Below are 18,300 nucleotides of genomic sequence, written 5' to 3'. Positions count from 1 at the left end.
GTAAATGCACTCGAAAATTGAGAGCCTTCCTTCTCTTCAGCAATATATAGTCCATTATGCAAATACACACTGTACTTGACATCTATACTTATACCACTAAGGAGCCATTAGAATAACTTCATCCTATAACAGAAGTCTGCACTGAGCTCAAAGTACAACTCAACATTTGACATCAAGGTCCAGGAAATTCTCTCAACTGAGGCAGTCAGCAACTACTAAAAATTGAGGAATAAAAGCCTACACAGCCTTTGCAACCTTACAAAGCTTAATGGTACATCATTACCTACTGCGAATCATGCAGTGTTACTAGACAATGGACACCTTAGCTGACAACTACATGTATCATTTTAAATCAAGCACAAGAGTTGCTTGCTAACCTAGTGTCCCTGAGTGCTTAAATTAAGTGAGAGAAAAGCAGAGCACACAAGGTTTTCAAACCAAACCCCATATAACACTCCTCTCTTTGAGAACATTAACAAGTTTTTTTATTGAATACTTCCTTTCTCCATCTACTTTAGTGGGAGAACAGTTGAGAAACACTTACATTAACAAGAGACTCCTTGAACTTGATGTGAAGTCTGTAATTAGAAAGGGCAATGATGGCATCCTCAGCACGGCCCACATACTCTGTGCTTTCTCCATGAAGTTCAAGGAAAGGAACCTTCAAAATGGAAGAAGAAACCCTTCAGAGTTTTGAAGCAGTAAAGCAAAGTGTTCAAACATGGGTCAGGTGAATGGATGATAAACACTGTCACTCAAAAACAGTACATAAATGGGTAAGAGACCTAAAGAGGATGGGTTTATACCCACAACATTCAAGATTCATAAAACCTAGTTATTCATATTCTAGACTACAGAAGGAATGACACAGAGATGATCATCTCAGTGAATTCTCAGGAAAAAAATTCTAAAAGGAGAGATGTTTTCCAGCTTACATTTCTATTATGTGCATGGTTGAGGAAAATATATATTTTTCTAATACATATTTTCCTATATATAGTACATTACTTCAATCCATTAGCTCTGCTACATTGTTACTATGATGCTTAATACTTATTTCACAATCAAAAGTGGCCTGAAATTACCTGAAGATTCTCATCCTCCCGGATCAGCTGCTTCCTGGGAAAGATCTGATTGGCCTGGATGCACTCAAGGCTGTGCTGAGTCTCTTCATCCTGGAAAAACCCAAATGTTTAAATAATTTCAAAGTTCCTACTCAACCATATTGGGCTTTTCTGCCATGTCTAGGAGCATAATAACAGTGAGAGTCCAGTGACCAAGGTGAACTGGCAGAAAGCTCAATGAAAAAATATTCACCCCCAAAAGTGTTCCATCTAATACATTCGGCGCCTTTAGACGGAGAACACACCAATGCCAAAAAAAAAAAAGTCAAAGAAGTTAAGAACATTTCTATTAAGCACTAATAAGTTGTTAGTATATTACTTTTAGGAGAAACCAAGATACAGTGGCTTTTTTCTCTTAAGTTATAACCTTCAATTCTTATTTTTGAAAGATACATTGTGCATTATATAAAAATGAAATGATGTGACTCACATCTGGAATTTGCTTCAAAAAACTGGAGAGGGAAGGGAATGGGGCATAAATGAAACAGAACTGTCCATGAGGGATAATTCATGCAACTTTTAAGTGAGAGTTCACTATACCACTGTGTCTACTTTGGTTATATGTGAACTTTCCATAACAGAAAGTTTTTTTCTTTTTAATGTAAACTTAAGAAGTGAATTCTCAAACTGAAAACATGTGTGAACCACTACCCCTAGCATAATCTGCTTTATATTACAAATTAGATTTATTTCCATTAAGGCAATTTCAAAGAAGCAATAAATTATAATCTAAATGGCACCTGAATTGAACTAATTATAATTTATATTAAAAAGTAGTCTTTTACATTATGAATTTTTATGGTATAGGAAGACCAGGTCAGGGGGAAAAAGCAATCTGTTGGAAAGTCTGACTGTAAATTATGATGGAATCTGTTTACACAGCAAATTTTATATGAGCAAAACCGTATCATGTTAAACTGACAGCACCAGTAAGAAATACAACCACTAGTTACTGGACATTTCCACACATGCTACTTATCACACTTCTAACAATTTTTTAATCTCAAAGAAAGAAAAATCCTATCTATAAACAAACAATACTCAAGGTTTTTTGTTTGTTTTTGTCTGCATTGCTGCATGCGGGCTTTCTCTCTAGTTGCGGAGAGTGGGGGCTACTCTTTGTTGCGGTGCGCGGGCTTCTCATTGTGGTGGCTTCTCCTGTTGTGGAGCATGGGCTCTAGGCGCGCGGGCTTCAGTAGTCGTGGCACCCGGGCTCAGTAGTTGTGGCTCACGGGCTCTAGAGCACAGGCTCAGCAGTTGTGACACACAGGCTTAATTGCTCTACAGCATGTGGGATCTTCCCAGACCAGGGATCGAACCCGTATCCCCTGAATTGGCAGGCGGATTTTTAACCACTGCTCCACCAGGGAAGTCCCCAAGGGTGATTTTTTTAAAGAAATTTTATCGCGAAATATGTCTACATTGGAAGATCTGCATTACTCATTATTTTATCATTCCTCATTATTTTCAAAATGACCTATTCTTGATGTTACAAAATTATGCATGGATAAAAGGTTAATTTAAAGTGCAAGACAGACCTATGGTTTTAACATAATACAAAAAGTTCACTGATATGGCTTCAGATTCCACACTGCAACTAACCTTCAAAGAACTGATACTTGTCGGGGCTTCCCTGGTGGCGCAGTGGTTAAGAATCCACCTGCCAAGGCAGGAGACACGGGTTCGAGCCCTGGTCTGGGAAGATTCCACATGCCGTGGAGCAACTAAGCCCATGGGCCACAACTACTGAGCCTGCGCTCTAGAGCCGGCGAGCCACAGCTACTGAAGCCCGCACGCCTAGAGCCGGTGTTCCGCAGCAAGAGAAGCCACCGCGATGATAAGCCCATGCACCACAACGAAGAGTAGCCCCCGCTGCCACAACTAGAGAAAGCCCGTGCACAGCAAAGACCCAATGCAGCTAAAAATAAATAAATAAATAAATTTGTAAAAAAGAACTGATACTTGTCAAGTTTTGATGTAGTGTAATAGAAGAATACACACAACTACCTGGAAAAACTATTAAAATACTCTTCCTTTTTCTAACTATGTATCTCTGTGAGGCTGGATTTACTTCATTTATTTCAAAAACACATACTGTAACAAATTGGATGTAGAAGTAGGTATGAGAATCCAGCTATCATCTATTAAGCCAAACATTTTTAAAAAACTGTAAAAATCAATGCTACTCTTTTACATTAATTATTGTCGGATGAGGAAAAAGTTAATTTTCATTAAAAATGTTATGGTAACATTTAATTGGTTATTGTTATTTTTAAATGAATTAATGAACATTTTAAAGATTTCTCAGCTTTTACTTCTAATACAGTAAATACAGACAGACACACCCTACATAAACAAAAGCTCTTTGGGGCCCTCAATAAGTCAAGAATGTAAAAAGAGGTCCTCAGACCAAAGACTTTGAGAATTGCTGCTCTACTATAATCCACTACTAAATACATTCGTCCTTCAGTATCTGAGGGGGATAGGTTCCAAGACACACAGCCCTCCCATGGATACTCAAATCCCTTATATAAAAAAGGTATACAGTATTTGCATATAACCTATGCTCATCCTCCAGTATACTTTAAATCACCTCTACATTACTTATAAAACCTAATGTAAAGTAAATGCTATGTAAATAGTTGCTGGTACACAGCACATTCAGGTGTTGCTTTTTGGAACTTTCTGTAATTTTCCCCGATTAATCTGGGAATCCATGGATGTGGTACCACTGACTGTACCAATTAAAGCTGTTTAATCTGAAGTCAGGCTTTCTATAAAACCAGTCTCCTGGTGATGAAACGAACAGCCATACAGAGACTTCAACAACACTCACTCACTCAGCTACTACCCATAAAACCGTATCTTTGCTACTCTAGCTGACTGGGCCCATTCCAACCCCTCTAAGGGGCCATTTTATCTTGAGGCACAGGTTTTATCTTGAGGCACAAACTTTTAAAAAGTTTGATACTTAAAATGTATAAAGAAATTAGCGGCTTCAAATTCTAAAAATAAAACTGTAACAACTTTATAAATGGTTCATAAAATGCTACCAAAAAATATAAAACTTGTCATATACTTAGCAGTCCTAGGGAAGTGACACTGCTAAGTATTCACCATGACTGTCAAGAAATCGTAGCTGATAATCAAATAATTTCAAAAGCATAAAAATCTATTCAGTTATTTATAGTTACAATAAATAAATAAAAGTTTAATGAAGTTGGTGTGTTTTAGTAAGGTTGATAATGACATGGCTTGGAGCCTCCAGAAATATAATTACCTAGGGTGTACGAAGAATGACTCCACTTCTATAAACACCAAAATAACTTGTTATATGAAGAGTTTTGTGTCAATCTGTTCCATTTTATTCGTTTCCACTCATTTCCTCTGAGGTCAATGATTGGGTGAAGGAATAAGGGACATAGTCATATTTGAAAGGAACTCAATTTTCCTATAAATGTTACCTTTTTTTCTTTTAACCAATTCTATTTCCATTCTTAAGAGGTAGTTCTTGACTTAAAGAACACTGAGTATTTACACTCAGCACTAAAGAGAAAAGATATGAGAAAACTTGAATTTAGGAAGTTTTTCTCATAAACCAATAGGGGATAGGCAGGAAAAGCTATGAAATATAGGGGGGGGGGCTTTTAAAAATTATTACATAAAAGTACACTGTAAACATGCTTTCTCAGCATGCTTTCTCAGCACTTTTTAAACTCACCTAACTATATAAGGCCTAAACTTTTATTCTCTTCAAGATCATTTGACAGATCATTATTTAAGGGATTCCCAGACCAGATTTTTACTGACCTCTAAATAGCACAGAAATGAAATAATATAGCAGGCTTTAAAAAAAAAAACTAGAGAAGCCATTTATCAATTCATTCTTGCTGGCACATTTACTTGGGGGCTAATCCAGGCCAATGTATATAACCAAAGCAGTTACCGAAAACTGAAAATGGAACAAATGATTTTCAGCATAAGAGAACTGAGAATTTGGCAAACAAGATGAGCATAAAGAAATAATATTTCACAGTCAAATAAAATAAATGCTTTTTTAATAAGACTGTCTCCGTTCACGTTACCTGTACAGTTTCTGGACTGATTTTCCCCCTTACATTGGGCTGGCCAAAAAGTTCGCTCGGATTTTTCCACAAGCTCTTACAGAAAAATCCGAATGAACTTTATGGCCAACACAATACATAAAAATGCATTTAATCCCCAAGGGTTAGGATAAACTCTTCATAGACTTTCCAAGAAGAATGGTAAAAACATTACTTGGCTAAGCATAAGCTGAATCAACTGCCTAATTTATTACAGTTTCTGAGTTTCATATGTAAAAGGGAGGACAAACTTGAGATGGGTGATGGAGGAAGAGCTGGAAGGAGACAAAAGGCAAGGAAGAAAAAGTCTGGGGACTTCCCTGGTGGCACAGTGGCTAAGAATCCGCCTGCCAATGCAGGGGACACGGGTTCAAACCCTGGTCCGGGAAGATCCCACATGCCGCGGAGCAACTAAGCCCGTGCACCACAACTACTGAGCCTGCGCTCTAGAGGCCCACAAGCCACAACTACTGAGCCCGTGTGCCACAACTACTGAAGCCCGCGCGCCTAGAGCCCATGCTCTGCAACAAGAGAAGCCACCACAATGAAGAGTAGCCCCCGCTCACTGCAACTAGAGAAAGCTCGTGCGCAGCAACGAAGACCCAACACAGCCATAAATAAATAAATAAATGTATTAAAAAAAAAAAAAGAAAAAAGAAAAAGTCTGTCAAGTGTTAGCCTGATAAGAGGCTTGAAAACAAATTTCTCCTAGGCTAGCTTATTAAGCAGTAGTTTATTAGTAGGAGAATGTATTCCACATGGTCAATTTCCTGCTATTGCTGAGGAACACCAGGCATTGTGGAATCTGGTGGTACTTAATCTCCACCAGCGCCATATGGGGTCACCTATAAAATCTTGAAAAGGGATCAGTCACCACAGTTCCAGGCTAATTTCTGCTATTCACTAAACTATGCAGGTAAGAGACTTAAGTCTATATCTCAGAAGTCAACATTAGAGATAAATATTTAAAGAACATGGCGAGTAGAGGCTGACCAGTGGAAATGCCTATAAACTAAATTTATATACAGCCTTCCAGGATAAAAAAAAAAAACTATACTTAAGAGTGAAATATCTGTAGGAACATTTGACAAATGTAAAAGTTAAAGTGATTGCCAGTCTGTCAATTCATCATTCTTAAGACTGGTATTAAAGGCCATCAAAAATAAATTTCCCTTGATATAATGTTTGTGATCTGTTTCAAAATAATCCAAAGAGGCCGGGGTGAGGGAGTCAGAAGAAACAAGTGTGGCCATGAACTGATCATTATTGCAGCTGGTTGATGCATATATGAGGGTTCATCATACTATTCTCGATTTGCACAGGCTTGAGATTTTCCATAATGAAACATGAAAACATCTTCCTAATGCTTAACCTCCCCAACAAAACCTCAATCTCATTTAAGAACTTTTAAAAGTATGAGGATGTTACTCAAATTAGTATAGAAGTATACACTAAAAAAAGAAAGAAGAACCAGTACTTCTGAATTCTCTATACAAAAAATAAGGATTAAGGACACAGAACCAAAATTGTAAAACAAAATATTAATTAATATTACTTAAATCAATGATTCAACAACTTGCAAAATGATATGTAGCCAGTAAAAAATCATTAGGAATCCAATGAGTCAACAAGGGAAAATGTTTAATTCATTTAGTGAAATAAGCAAAATAATTATGTTTTAATTCCAACTATATAAAATATACATATGGACATAAACTAGTTAGAAAGGAACACAACCATGGGTTTTGGTGGAAGAGTTGTAAATAAGTACTTGTAAAAACTTGTTGTAATGCTACTTTATGACAGATTTTTAAAAAAAGACCCACGGTCATACTGCTCCCCAAATACTGCACACAGAAGTGTCTCCAGAGCGCACCAGGAAGACCATCTGCAGGGCACCAGAGACCCCAGCAGCACCAGAATGAGGACCACACCATTGTAGCTATGTGGTACACAATGAAGGACAACCCCTCAGTACAGAACAGAGCTGCTTTCATAAGCCCACCATTTGCTATTCATTAGCATTGGCATACATACCATAAAATATTAGGCAAACACTTTCTCAGTTCATTAAAAACTCGTGAAAACCAATAAAATAAAATATAGTCTAAAGAAAAGCTCATCAGTGTTTGGGTATAGGATACATTAGAAAGTTGTTATGCCCACAAACTAAGAAAAAACTGGCAAAGATTTAAGATGAGAGCAGTTACCTTTGTCGTCATTTTAATATGACACTTCTATACAACTAGTTTTTCTGTTTTGTTTTAGTTTGTTTTTAATTTTGAAAAGCATTTTCCACCCATGTTCCTAATGAAGCTTGAAATTAACATGGCCTTTTCAATTCCTTCTTTGTGCACCAGCATGAGACAGAGTTTGGTTCTAGAAAACATCACCAAGATAGAAGCGGGACAATATTATAGAGGACCATTTCTTTTTTAAGCCTTGGAGCACGGTTTACGTGTTCTCAGGATTGACAGAAATGTGGTTGGCTCATTGCTCCATCATCTCTGCCTGAACTGAGTCCTAAATGGCCCACAAGTCACTGAAATACACTCATTTTAGTCAAAGACGTACGTAGGGAGTGTGCAGAGAGCTACTTCATCTTCTCTGGGATAAAAATAATGCCTTAAAGAGACAGGACAGGGAAGACAGGTAATTGCTTCTATCCAGAAAGGTAAATTCATAAAGAATATGTGTATGACCATATAATTCTCCTATACACAACAAAACACACACATGCGCACGCGTGTGCACACACACACACACAGAGAAAAGCTTTTCACGATACCTTCCTTCCTAGAAAAGGAATAAGAACCCTGAAGTAGTCCAAGAAACATGGGTTTTAGTCTTGACTCCATTTACTATCTGACTGAAAAGAGACAATATCTAACTCACAGGATTAAAGTTAATTGAAGCAAAACTGCTCTAAGACACTAGAATATTCTAAAATTATTACTACTAAGTAAACAATAAAAGAAAATAGACAAGAGAGTTCTGGGAAAGAAAAAGTGAAATGATTTCTCACAATAACAAAAATGGGTAACTATGAACTTATTAGTATTCACTTAATTGTCAGGACAGAGTTCAAGTTCAATTTTCTTGTTATTTCTTAGTACTTACCATGACAGGAGGCCCAGATTAGGAGGAGAGATCCCCGTCCTTTCTTTGGTATCTTGGCAAGGCTTTTCTTTCCTTTATGCCTGGATCTTGAAAAAGAAAAAAAAAAAGAAGGACAAAATTGCCAATTCCCACACACACATCCCCCAACCCCATTTGGCCATACCGTAATTAAAGAAACTGCATATACAAGGACCTAAACACCTGACCAGGGGCTTCCCTGGTGGCGCAGTGGTTGAGAATCTGCCTGCTAATGCAGGGGACTCGGGTTCGCGCCCTGGTCTGGGGAGATCCCACATGCCGCGGAGCAACTAGGCCCGTGAGCCACAACTACTGAGCCTGCGCGTCTGGAGCCTGTGCTCCGCAACAAGAGAGGCCACGATAGTGAGAGGCCCGCACACTGCGATGAAGAATGGCCCCCGCTTGCTGCAACTACAGAAAGCCCTAGCACAGAAACGAAGACCCAACATAGCAATCAATCAATCAATCAATCAATCAATCTTTAAAAAAAAAATTAAAAAAAAAAGACCTGACCAGAGTCAGCCAAGGAAAAGCTGAATATCACCCAGCCAATCCCCACTAGTCAAATCCAAACTCCTTAACTCCCTTGTGAAAATCCTCCTGGTCATAAACTATTCGAGCAAAAAAGTAGCAAAGGCTCATGTTCTGAATGTTGATAGCAATACAAAAAATATTACAAACCTTAGATGAAAATAATAAAGCAATAACTAAAACTGACCTGCAAATGCAAAAACAATATTCTTGTAATATTACAGTATGTTTTTGTGGTTATCTGTAAATTCAAAATGGATCTCCCCATCTGTGGGAACCAAACTGGCTTAGTAAAAAAATATGAAAAAACTGCCTTTTGCCCCAATATCCTATGCTCACTGAAAACTCACATAAACTGCACTAATACCTTTACCTGGTTTTCAGAAACAACTATAAGAGTGGGGGAGGAATACCTAACAAGAAACTCAAAGACAGGCTAGTAAGAACACTATCATCTCTAATAAGTAGCTTTTTTATAAAAAAAAATAGATACATTTCATGCAAAGCCACCATTTCTAGTTCACTAAACTTCCATGAATATAGGATATTTTAGGCAGTCTGGCATTCAATATTCAAAGTAAACTCTTTGTGAGCAGTGAAAGTGAGGGAACAGAGGACATCAAAGAAGCAGCAGGGCCCAGAACATGTGGAGCCTTGTGCAGTTATGAACAGAGGAGTGACATGAGGTGACTTAAAGGATGGCTCTGGCTATAGGGTGGGAACCGACTAGATTGTTGGGGGAGCTGAGGGAGCACAGGAGGAAACAGGAAGACCTGTCAGAAGGAAATAATCACCATAAGAAGTAGTGATGGAAATGGTGAGACATTGCTGGATTCTGGATATATATTGAAATTACCACCCACAGGATTTGAGCTAATTCATTAAATAAAAGAAGTCACACTTTCTGGCTTCAGCATCTAGAAGCAAGGATTTCCCATTTACTGATGAGGGAAAACATCAGAAAAATGGATTACCCACTCTGTGCAGAGGTACAGGAGGGAGAACAGGGAATCAAAGGTTCCGTTTTAGACACGTTATATTTGAGATGTCTAACAGATATCCTGTTGAAGACACCAAGTAAAAGCTGAACAAACTAGCTTGGAGATGAAGAAGATGGAAGCTAGAGATAGTAACATAAATGTGGGAGGCATAAGTGTGTGGATGGCATTAAAGCTAGTAAATTCTGGGGCAAGTACAGATGGAGAAACTAAGAGGACCAAGTGGTGGTTTGGGGTACTCCATTGTTCAGAGGCTAGAAGGATGAGGAAGAACCAAGTGGTTTAGTAACAAATCAACTCAGAGTCATCATTCTTACCATTATTCAAACCTAAAACAAGTCTTTGTGATATAACCTAGCTCAAGAACACAGATTAGCATAAAATTCTCATTTATTCATTCATTTCAATAAATATTTATTCAACACCTAATATATCCCAGGCACTGCTCTAGATCTAGGGGAGACAACTGTAACCAAAAAGTCATGGAGCTTAATTTTAATGCCTGGGACTTCCCTGGTGGCGCAGTGGTTGAGAGTCCACCTGCCACTGCAGGGGACATGGGTTCGATCCCTGGTCTGGGAAGCTCCCACGTGCCTTGGGGCAGCTGGGCCCTTGCACCACAGCTACTGAGCCCGTGTGCTGCAGCTGCTGAGGCCCATGTGCCTAGAGCCCGCGCTCCGCGGCAAGAGAGACCACCGCAGTGAGAAGCCCGCACACCACGGCGCGGGGTGGCCCCTGCTCGCCGCGGCTGGAGGGGGCCCGCGCGCAGCAAAGAAGACCCAATGCAGCCAAAATAAATAAATAAATAAAAGACTCCGCCTGCCAATGCAGGGGACACGGGTTCGATCCCTAGTCCAGGAAGATCCCACATGCCACGGAGCAACTAAGCCCGTGCGCCACAACCACTGAGTCCACGTGCTGCAACTACTGAAGCCCTCACGCCTAGAGCCTGTGCTCCGCAACAGGAGAAGCCACCACGATGAGAAGCCTGTGCACCGCAAAAAGAGTAGCACCGCTCATCTCAACTAGAGAAAACCTGTGCACAGCAACGAAGACCCAACGCAGCCAAAAATAAATTTAAAAAATGAAATAAAATAAAAATTTTACTGCCTGCCTTCCCCACTAGAAACAAATAAATAGACATGTTTATATTAGGTAGCTGGTAAGTGTTACAAAGAAAATAAAGCAGGGTTTAGGGATAAGGAGTAACAAAGAAGTGCTGTTTTAGATGAGGTGGCAAGGGTATGTAAAGAGGCCACCTGTTGGAATTAATTAAAAAGGAAAGGAGGAAAGAAAAATAAAGGAAAGGAGGAAAGGTAAAGAAATTATTCCTGAGGGTATGAGCTTATTAGAAAAAAATCTCTTAAAGATCACTTTAAAAAGAAACACCTACTGGATGAATTTTATTTTTAAACTGTCCTAATGTTGTGCAAAAGATTTGTGTTTTAGAATTAAATGTCTAATGACAGTATCATATATATATTCAAACTGCTATATTTTAAATAACTCAAATAGAAGTGGATTTGAAGTTTTGCAAAACAGATAACAAAGTGCAACTCCAGTGATGAAGATATTAACATAAAAAAGGTAGTGGAATATGGAGAACTTGAAACCTTCATGCACTGCTGTAGAAAATGGTTTAGCAGTTCCTTTAAAAGTCACCATATGAGTCATTAACTCCATTCCTGGGTATATACCCAAGAGAACTGAAAACATATCCACACAAAAACTTGTGTGTTAATGTTCACAGCAGCATTCTTCATAACAGCCAAGAAGCAGAAACAACCCAAATGTCCATCAAATGATGAAAGAATAAAATGTGGTATATCCACACAATGGAATATTATCCAGCAATAAAAAAAGACTAAAATACTGACACATGATACAATATGGATGAACTCTGAAAACATAATACTAACTGAAAGAAGCCAGGCACAAAAGACCATATTGTACGATTTCATTTATATGAATTGCCCAGAATTTTAAATCTAGGTAGAGACAGAAAACAGATTAGTGGTGGTTTAGCACAACATACTAAAAACTCCTGAACTGTATGCTTTTAAAGGGTAAGTTTTATGTGATGTGTAGGTGAGTAGTATGAATATAATCAAACTCTTCATGAAATACTAAAAATAATCTTACTGCAAAAATGTTATGGAACTGACCCAGCAGCAATGAGCATTCTAAGCATCTAGACCATGGTATCTAAATACTAATTCTCACTTCAAAAGGAGCCAACAAGGCTCCTGAGAAATAGCCAATTACAGGTCTAGAACAGAAAATGTGTAAGTTGATCCTGGAACATTAAATTGGAAAGCAAGGAAACTATCAAAGACTACTAAGGGTATATCAAAAGGACTCCAGAGCCAATCTAAACAGAATCACTGGTGAAAATGGAATAATTTGAGCAAAAATAATAAGCACCATGTATTGAATTTCAATATGTTTAATTATAAGTTCATAATATTTCTCTCTCTCCCTCTCATTGCTCACCACTGGAGGAATGCTAAGTAAGCAACTTCTTATTTTTGAAACTGGTAAATAAAGGCAAAGAATTAGTATTTATCTTGCTTTTCCTATATAAACTGAACCTCTGTACAACCAAGTAGTTGATGGGGGTAGTATTTCACCTAATACACAAACAAGGAAAGACACAAATAAGTATCACCATTTTACAACTGCTAATGAAATATAGGATGAACATAATGATCTAGTCTAGAGAAAGCTATAAAAATATAAAAATAACCCAAATTCTTTAAACTGCAAGACAGAAGAGATCAAAGGAAAACTCAGATTAAAAAAGAGATGTGACATGTCAACCAATTGCAATATATGGACTTTGCTTGGATCCTAATTCAAAGTATGAAAATAATGAGACATTTAGGGGAATCTGCCCATATAATATTTGATGTTATTTATTAATTTTCTGTATAACTGACAATGTCACAGTGGTTAGGAGGTTTCTGTGGTTATGGCTTTTTAGAAGTTTCTTTTAGATATACAATTGAAATATGTACACATGAAGTAATGTATCATGGAATAGGCAAAATGAGTAGGAGTATATATCTATGAAACAGGATGGGCCCATGAGTTGATAGCTTTTGAAGCCCAATGAGATAAGTAAATGGAGATTAACCTATTTTCTCTACTTTTATACATTTGAAATTTTCACAAAGTTTTTACTTTCCTTTTCTTTTATTTTTTTGATGTGGACCATTCTTAAAGTCTTTATTGAATTTATTACAATATTGCTTCTGTTTTATGTTTTGGTTTTTTGGCCGCGAGGCATGTGGGATCTTAGCTCCCCGACCAGGGATCGAACCTGGGCCCCCTGTACTGGGAGTGCAGAATCTTATTAGCCACTGGACCACCAGGGAAGTCCCTGATGTCTTCCATTTCTACACCAAATAAAGACTGTAAAATGGTGTGCTGCACTTTGGTCAATCAACAATTACCTGAGAACTAACTACGTGTCAAACACTATGACACTGTGCTGGTTCCTGCACTAAGGAGCTCATATCCCAGTGTGGAAGACAGAAACAAATAATTATAATTACAAATTGTGCTCAATGTGATAAAGGAAACAAACAGGATGCTAAGACAGAGACTGAGAGGGTTGGGGTATGGGAGTCCTACTTTAGATAAGGTGGTCAGAAAAGGCCTCTCTGTGCAGCAAGGCCAGTTTCTGGTACAGAAAACAGCATGTGTTCCTGACAAGGAAAAGACTTTGGCATTTCTGAAGGATTAAAAAGAGGAAGCCAGTATAGCTAAAATGTACTGAGCCAGAAAGAAGAGTGGCCCAACTTGAAGATGGAGAAATGTACAAGAGGATAATGTAGATAGTAAGGAGTATAAATTATATTCCAAGTGCAACAGATTATATTCCAAGTGTCAAAAATTCATTGACAGATTTTAAACAGCCGAGTGATATGATTTGATTTTAAAATAATTCTGATTACTGTGTGGTGAATGGATTAGAGAACAAAAAGAATAAAGAGAATCAGGAGACAATTACAGGGAGGAAAATGGTAGCTTGATTTAGAATGGAGGCAGTGCAGATGGAATAAAAGCATAAGGATATAAGTTATTTTAGAGTATAACTGACAGTAATAGGTAAAGGCCTAGATGTGGGGGCTAAGGAAGATTAAAGAATTTATGGTGCAAGAGGGGAGATAAGAAAACAGATAACATAGTTCAAAGTAAGAGGTGCTGCTTTAAACATCTGAGGAAAGGTAAAACTTTCTATAGGAATTCCAAGTTCATAAGAAAAAGCCAAGATCATGGGTACTCTGCAACCAATATGAATCACGAAGCTGCTGGAGGTCCTTATAATATTAATATTACAAAGAGCAGATATAGCCAATCATTAAAAAGTAGTCAACAACTGACTTACAAAACTTGGGTTCCAGAATGGTAATTATACTATCACCAAAAGGAAGAAATTGAGTCGTTACTGTTAGCCTAAGAGAAGTAGTTTAACACTTCTTAATTTTTTAGTTGTAATAGTAATGCATGCTCCTTCTAAGAAAATTTAAAATACAGGTGTAAAAAGCAAGCAACTGTCCCCAGATACTGCTTGTGGGAGTGTAAAATGGTTCAGCGTCCTTGGAAAACAGCCTAGCAGTTCCTCAAACAATTAAACATAGAGCTACCACCTGACCCAGCAATTCCACTCCTAAAGAGAGTGGAATTTTGTCTGAGAGACAAAAACATATCTACAGAAAAACTCGTATACACATGTTTATAGCAGCATTATTCAAGATAGTCAAAAGACAGAAACAACCCAAATGTCCACTGACGGATGAATGGATAAACAAAATGTTGTATATCCCAAAATGGATTATTAATCAGCCAATTAAAAGGAACGAAGTACTGATACATGCTTCAATATAGATGAACCTTGAATACATTATACCAAGTAAAAGAAGCCGGTCACAAAAGTCCACATATCATACTTCACAGAAATGGAACAGGGAAATTAATAGAGATAGGAAGTGCATTAGTAGCTACTTAGATCTGGGGGAGGTGGAAGGTAAGGGGGGTGATAGCTAAAGGGTATGGAGAGCTTCTTTCTGAAGTAATAAAATGTTCTAAAATTGACTGCAGTGATGGTTGCACAGCACAATGAATATACTGAGCCACTGAACTGTATACGTTAATGGGTCAAATGTACAGAATAATGTATGAATTATATCTCAAATCTGTTATTTTTTAAGTAAATAAGTAGAACTTCCCTTCTCATTCTTTGCTGCCCTTCGCTTCAATTACACGTAATTACAACTACTGTTAATATTTTATAATTCTGTCCAGGACACTTCTTTATTTATATACAAAGACATACATAATCTACCCCCGAAAAATGAGGGGGGAGGATCATACTGTATTCATTGTTCTGCACATTTTCCCTCAATGCACCAAATCCTTCCTGTGTCACTACATACTTTCAACATGGCAGTTCAGTACTCCATTATATTCCGATACACCATAACCTAACAATTCATCAATTACTGAGATATTTAGGTTATTTTCACTTTTCTATGACAATCAAAATAGCCACAATAACCATCCTTGCCCATATCTCTGCACAAGTCACTATTTCTGCAGCCCTGATTCTTAAAAATAAATTTACTAGGTGAAAAGATACACACTTGGTGGGGGGGGATCATTATTGCCAAAGACTACACATACTAATTCCATTTATGAAACTATAATTCACTAACTCATAGTTATCAACTTGGTAGAAGTTCTAATGTTCTGTAATTTGAAAGGTTAAAATAAAAATACGCATAAGCATTATTTGTATTAATCCAGAAACATGTTTGTACATGTACAGAAAAATGATGTAATGATTGTTAACAATGGTTACCACTCTAAGGAAGAAAGTGGGAATAGGGATTTTGTTTTTATACTTTTAGAATTACTTTACCCTTGTAATTAGGAAAATAAACTTTTCTACAAAGACATTTTTAAAAAGGAAATTCAAAATAATATTGCATAAAAGCTTTTCACTTGACCTAAGACAGAGTGTGAAGATAAAGCCATCAAAAAAAATAATCAGGGATGTAAAGCAATGGTTCTGAGGGCAGAAAAAGACAGGAGTCCTGAGTCTGCCATTCACTAAACTCTATGACCTTTGGGACCTTTAAGGCAAGTCATGCTACTTCTTTACCCCTTACTACTTCAATATATACTTTATAAGAACAAAAATAATCTCTTATATAACCACAGAACTAGTTTTCAAATTCAGGAAACTTGACACTGATATAGTACTTTAATCTACTTTTTATATTCCAATTTGGTCAACCAATTACATCCTTTACAGAGATTTTTTCCCCCCCCTCTATAAAAGGATCCAGTCTAGGATCACATTGGATCTAGTTGTCATCTCTCTTTAGTCTTTTAATTTGGAACCCACATTATATTAATTCCAATAATATGTTTCCTGGTATCAAAATTAATTTAATAATCTAACATCAGGCTTCCCTGGTGGCGCAGTGGTTAAGAATCCGCCTGCCAATGCAAGGGACACGGGTTTGAGCCCTGGTCCGGGAAGATCCCACATGCCGAGGAGCAACTAAGCCCGTGCGCCACAACTACTGAGCCCGGGCGCCTAGAGCAACAAGAGAAGCCACCGCAATGAGAAGCCTGCACACTGCAACGAAGAGTAGCCCCCGCCTAACAGAACTAAAGAAAGCCTGTGCACAGCAACGAAGACCCACCCAACGCAGCCAAAAATAAATAAATAAATATTTTTTAAAAATTAAACACTGAAGAGTCAAGTAATACATTAGGATTACATTTCCTCTCCAAAGGTCTAATATGCACCCTGCTAGGCCAAATGAAGGGTAAAATTCTTATTTGAAGCAAAGTCAAATGATTTCTCTTTTCTTAATGTATGTATGAGAATTTGACAGTTGGGATCTGCAGGCTTCACTGGTCTCCAGTGTCAGTCTCAGAATGTGACTTCTGAGAAATCTTTACTGAAGTAAGACATTTATCTTCCTACTTAACATGGAATCTCATTCTTTCAGGCACCTGTTAACAAGAAATTACTCAATTCCTTAATCAGTAACTAAAACTCACACTTGCCAACAATAACTCAGCCAAGTGAGATACTGAGCAACTTGGACTACAAGGACACATTATATGTACTATATAAATCCTTCCTATATAGAATGGAAATAAACAGTATCCTGAATCAACAAGATGATAACTAATCTCTACTAGAACAAAAGAATCTAATTCTTCTCTACTAGAACAAAAGAATCTAATTCTTCTCCCTTATTCTTAACCAAACACACACAACAAAAACAAAAATCCTAATTATAATGAAATTATACTGAGAAGACACTAGTATCCCAGGACTCAGGGAACGTTTGCGTGATCTGAAAATTCAAACATGAAGATAGTTCTTGCCTTCAAGATGTTCACAATCCTGTGGGGTGACAAACATAACTAATAAGGCAGAGTGTGATAAGAGATGTAGAAATAGAATTCCATGGGGATGCAAAAGACAGAGAAATTGATTCTGAACTGGGCACTCAAGTAAGGCTTTGTGGAACACTCGCACTTTTAATGGCTGAACCAGACAGATTTTGAGACAAAGGGGGGACAGGAACAGCACAAGCAAAGAATGAGACCCAAAAAAAGGCAAGATATTGGACAGTATTTGAGGGACAGTAAGTAGGTCAGGGTGGCTACAGCAAAAGATGTTCTAGATGTATGGGGGAAATGAGTGCCTAGTTGCAGTAGATGTGCTTAAAGCTCACTTATAAAGAGCCTAAAATGCCATGCTAAGGAGCTTGATCCTTAATCTGGAGGCAATGCCAAGCTAAAGATTCTGGAACAAGGGAATGATTTGGATCCAGAAACTTAAAACCAAAACAGCAACTTCTCTTTTCAATAAAGTTAGATAATAATTTCCTCCATTAGACAGATGGCAGAAAAAAGAGGCAGTAATAAAGACTTAGGTAATAACAGATCCACACAGGTCTATGAAAAAAAGGACAGGACAGGGATTAACATCCACAATGGGGACAGGACTAACAAATTTTTTAGAAGTTATTTTCTAGTTGAACGTCACATTAGTACCACTAACGCTAGTAATGAGGCCTCGATTTTCACACAGATTTAACAATTTAAGAAAATTCAAAATAAGAATCAAGTTTCAATTTAAAAGAACATCATGTTAAGAACCATTTTTTTTTAAATTTTTTTTTAACTGACCCCTCTTTTAAACCCAAAGTCTTTCCAGTTTCTTTTCTTTTTTTTTTTTTTTTTTTTTAATTTATTTATTTTATTTGGTCACGCCGGGTCTTAGCTGCGGCAGGCGGGCTCCTTAGTTGTAGCTCATGGGCTCCTTAGTTGCAGCATGGGAACTCTTAGTTGCACCATGCATGTGGGATC

The 18,300-nt window shown here is 37.6% G+C and overlaps 1 protein-coding gene across 20 annotated transcripts in view; it reads right to left on the bottom strand.

The window, feature by feature from the left end:
- Positions 1-18,300, bottom strand: part of MTMR3 (myotubularin related protein 3) — a 147,114-nt gene that overhangs the window by 54,273 nt on the left and 74,541 nt on the right. For all 20 annotated transcript variants that reach the window (XR_009005110.1, XM_057527170.1, XM_057527174.1 and 17 more), the window contains exons 3-5: positions 8,348-8,433; positions 1,086-1,175; positions 545-661 (exon numbers count right to left, since the gene is read on the bottom strand). Coding sequence is in view for 19 of the 20 variants with exons in the window: in XM_057527170.1 (XP_057383153.1) it covers positions 545-661; positions 1,086-1,175; positions 8,348-8,350 (210 nt within the window). In the remaining variant the exon portion in view is untranslated. The remainder of the gene's footprint in view (positions 1-544; positions 662-1,085; positions 1,176-8,347; positions 8,434-18,300) is intronic.

This window comes from Balaenoptera acutorostrata, chromosome 13, assembly GCF_949987535.1.
Source record: "Balaenoptera acutorostrata chromosome 13, mBalAcu1.1, whole genome shotgun sequence".
NCBI lineage: Eukaryota > Metazoa > Chordata > Mammalia > Artiodactyla > Balaenopteridae > Balaenoptera > Balaenoptera acutorostrata.
This window is presented reverse-complemented; position numbering and strand designations above follow the sequence as displayed.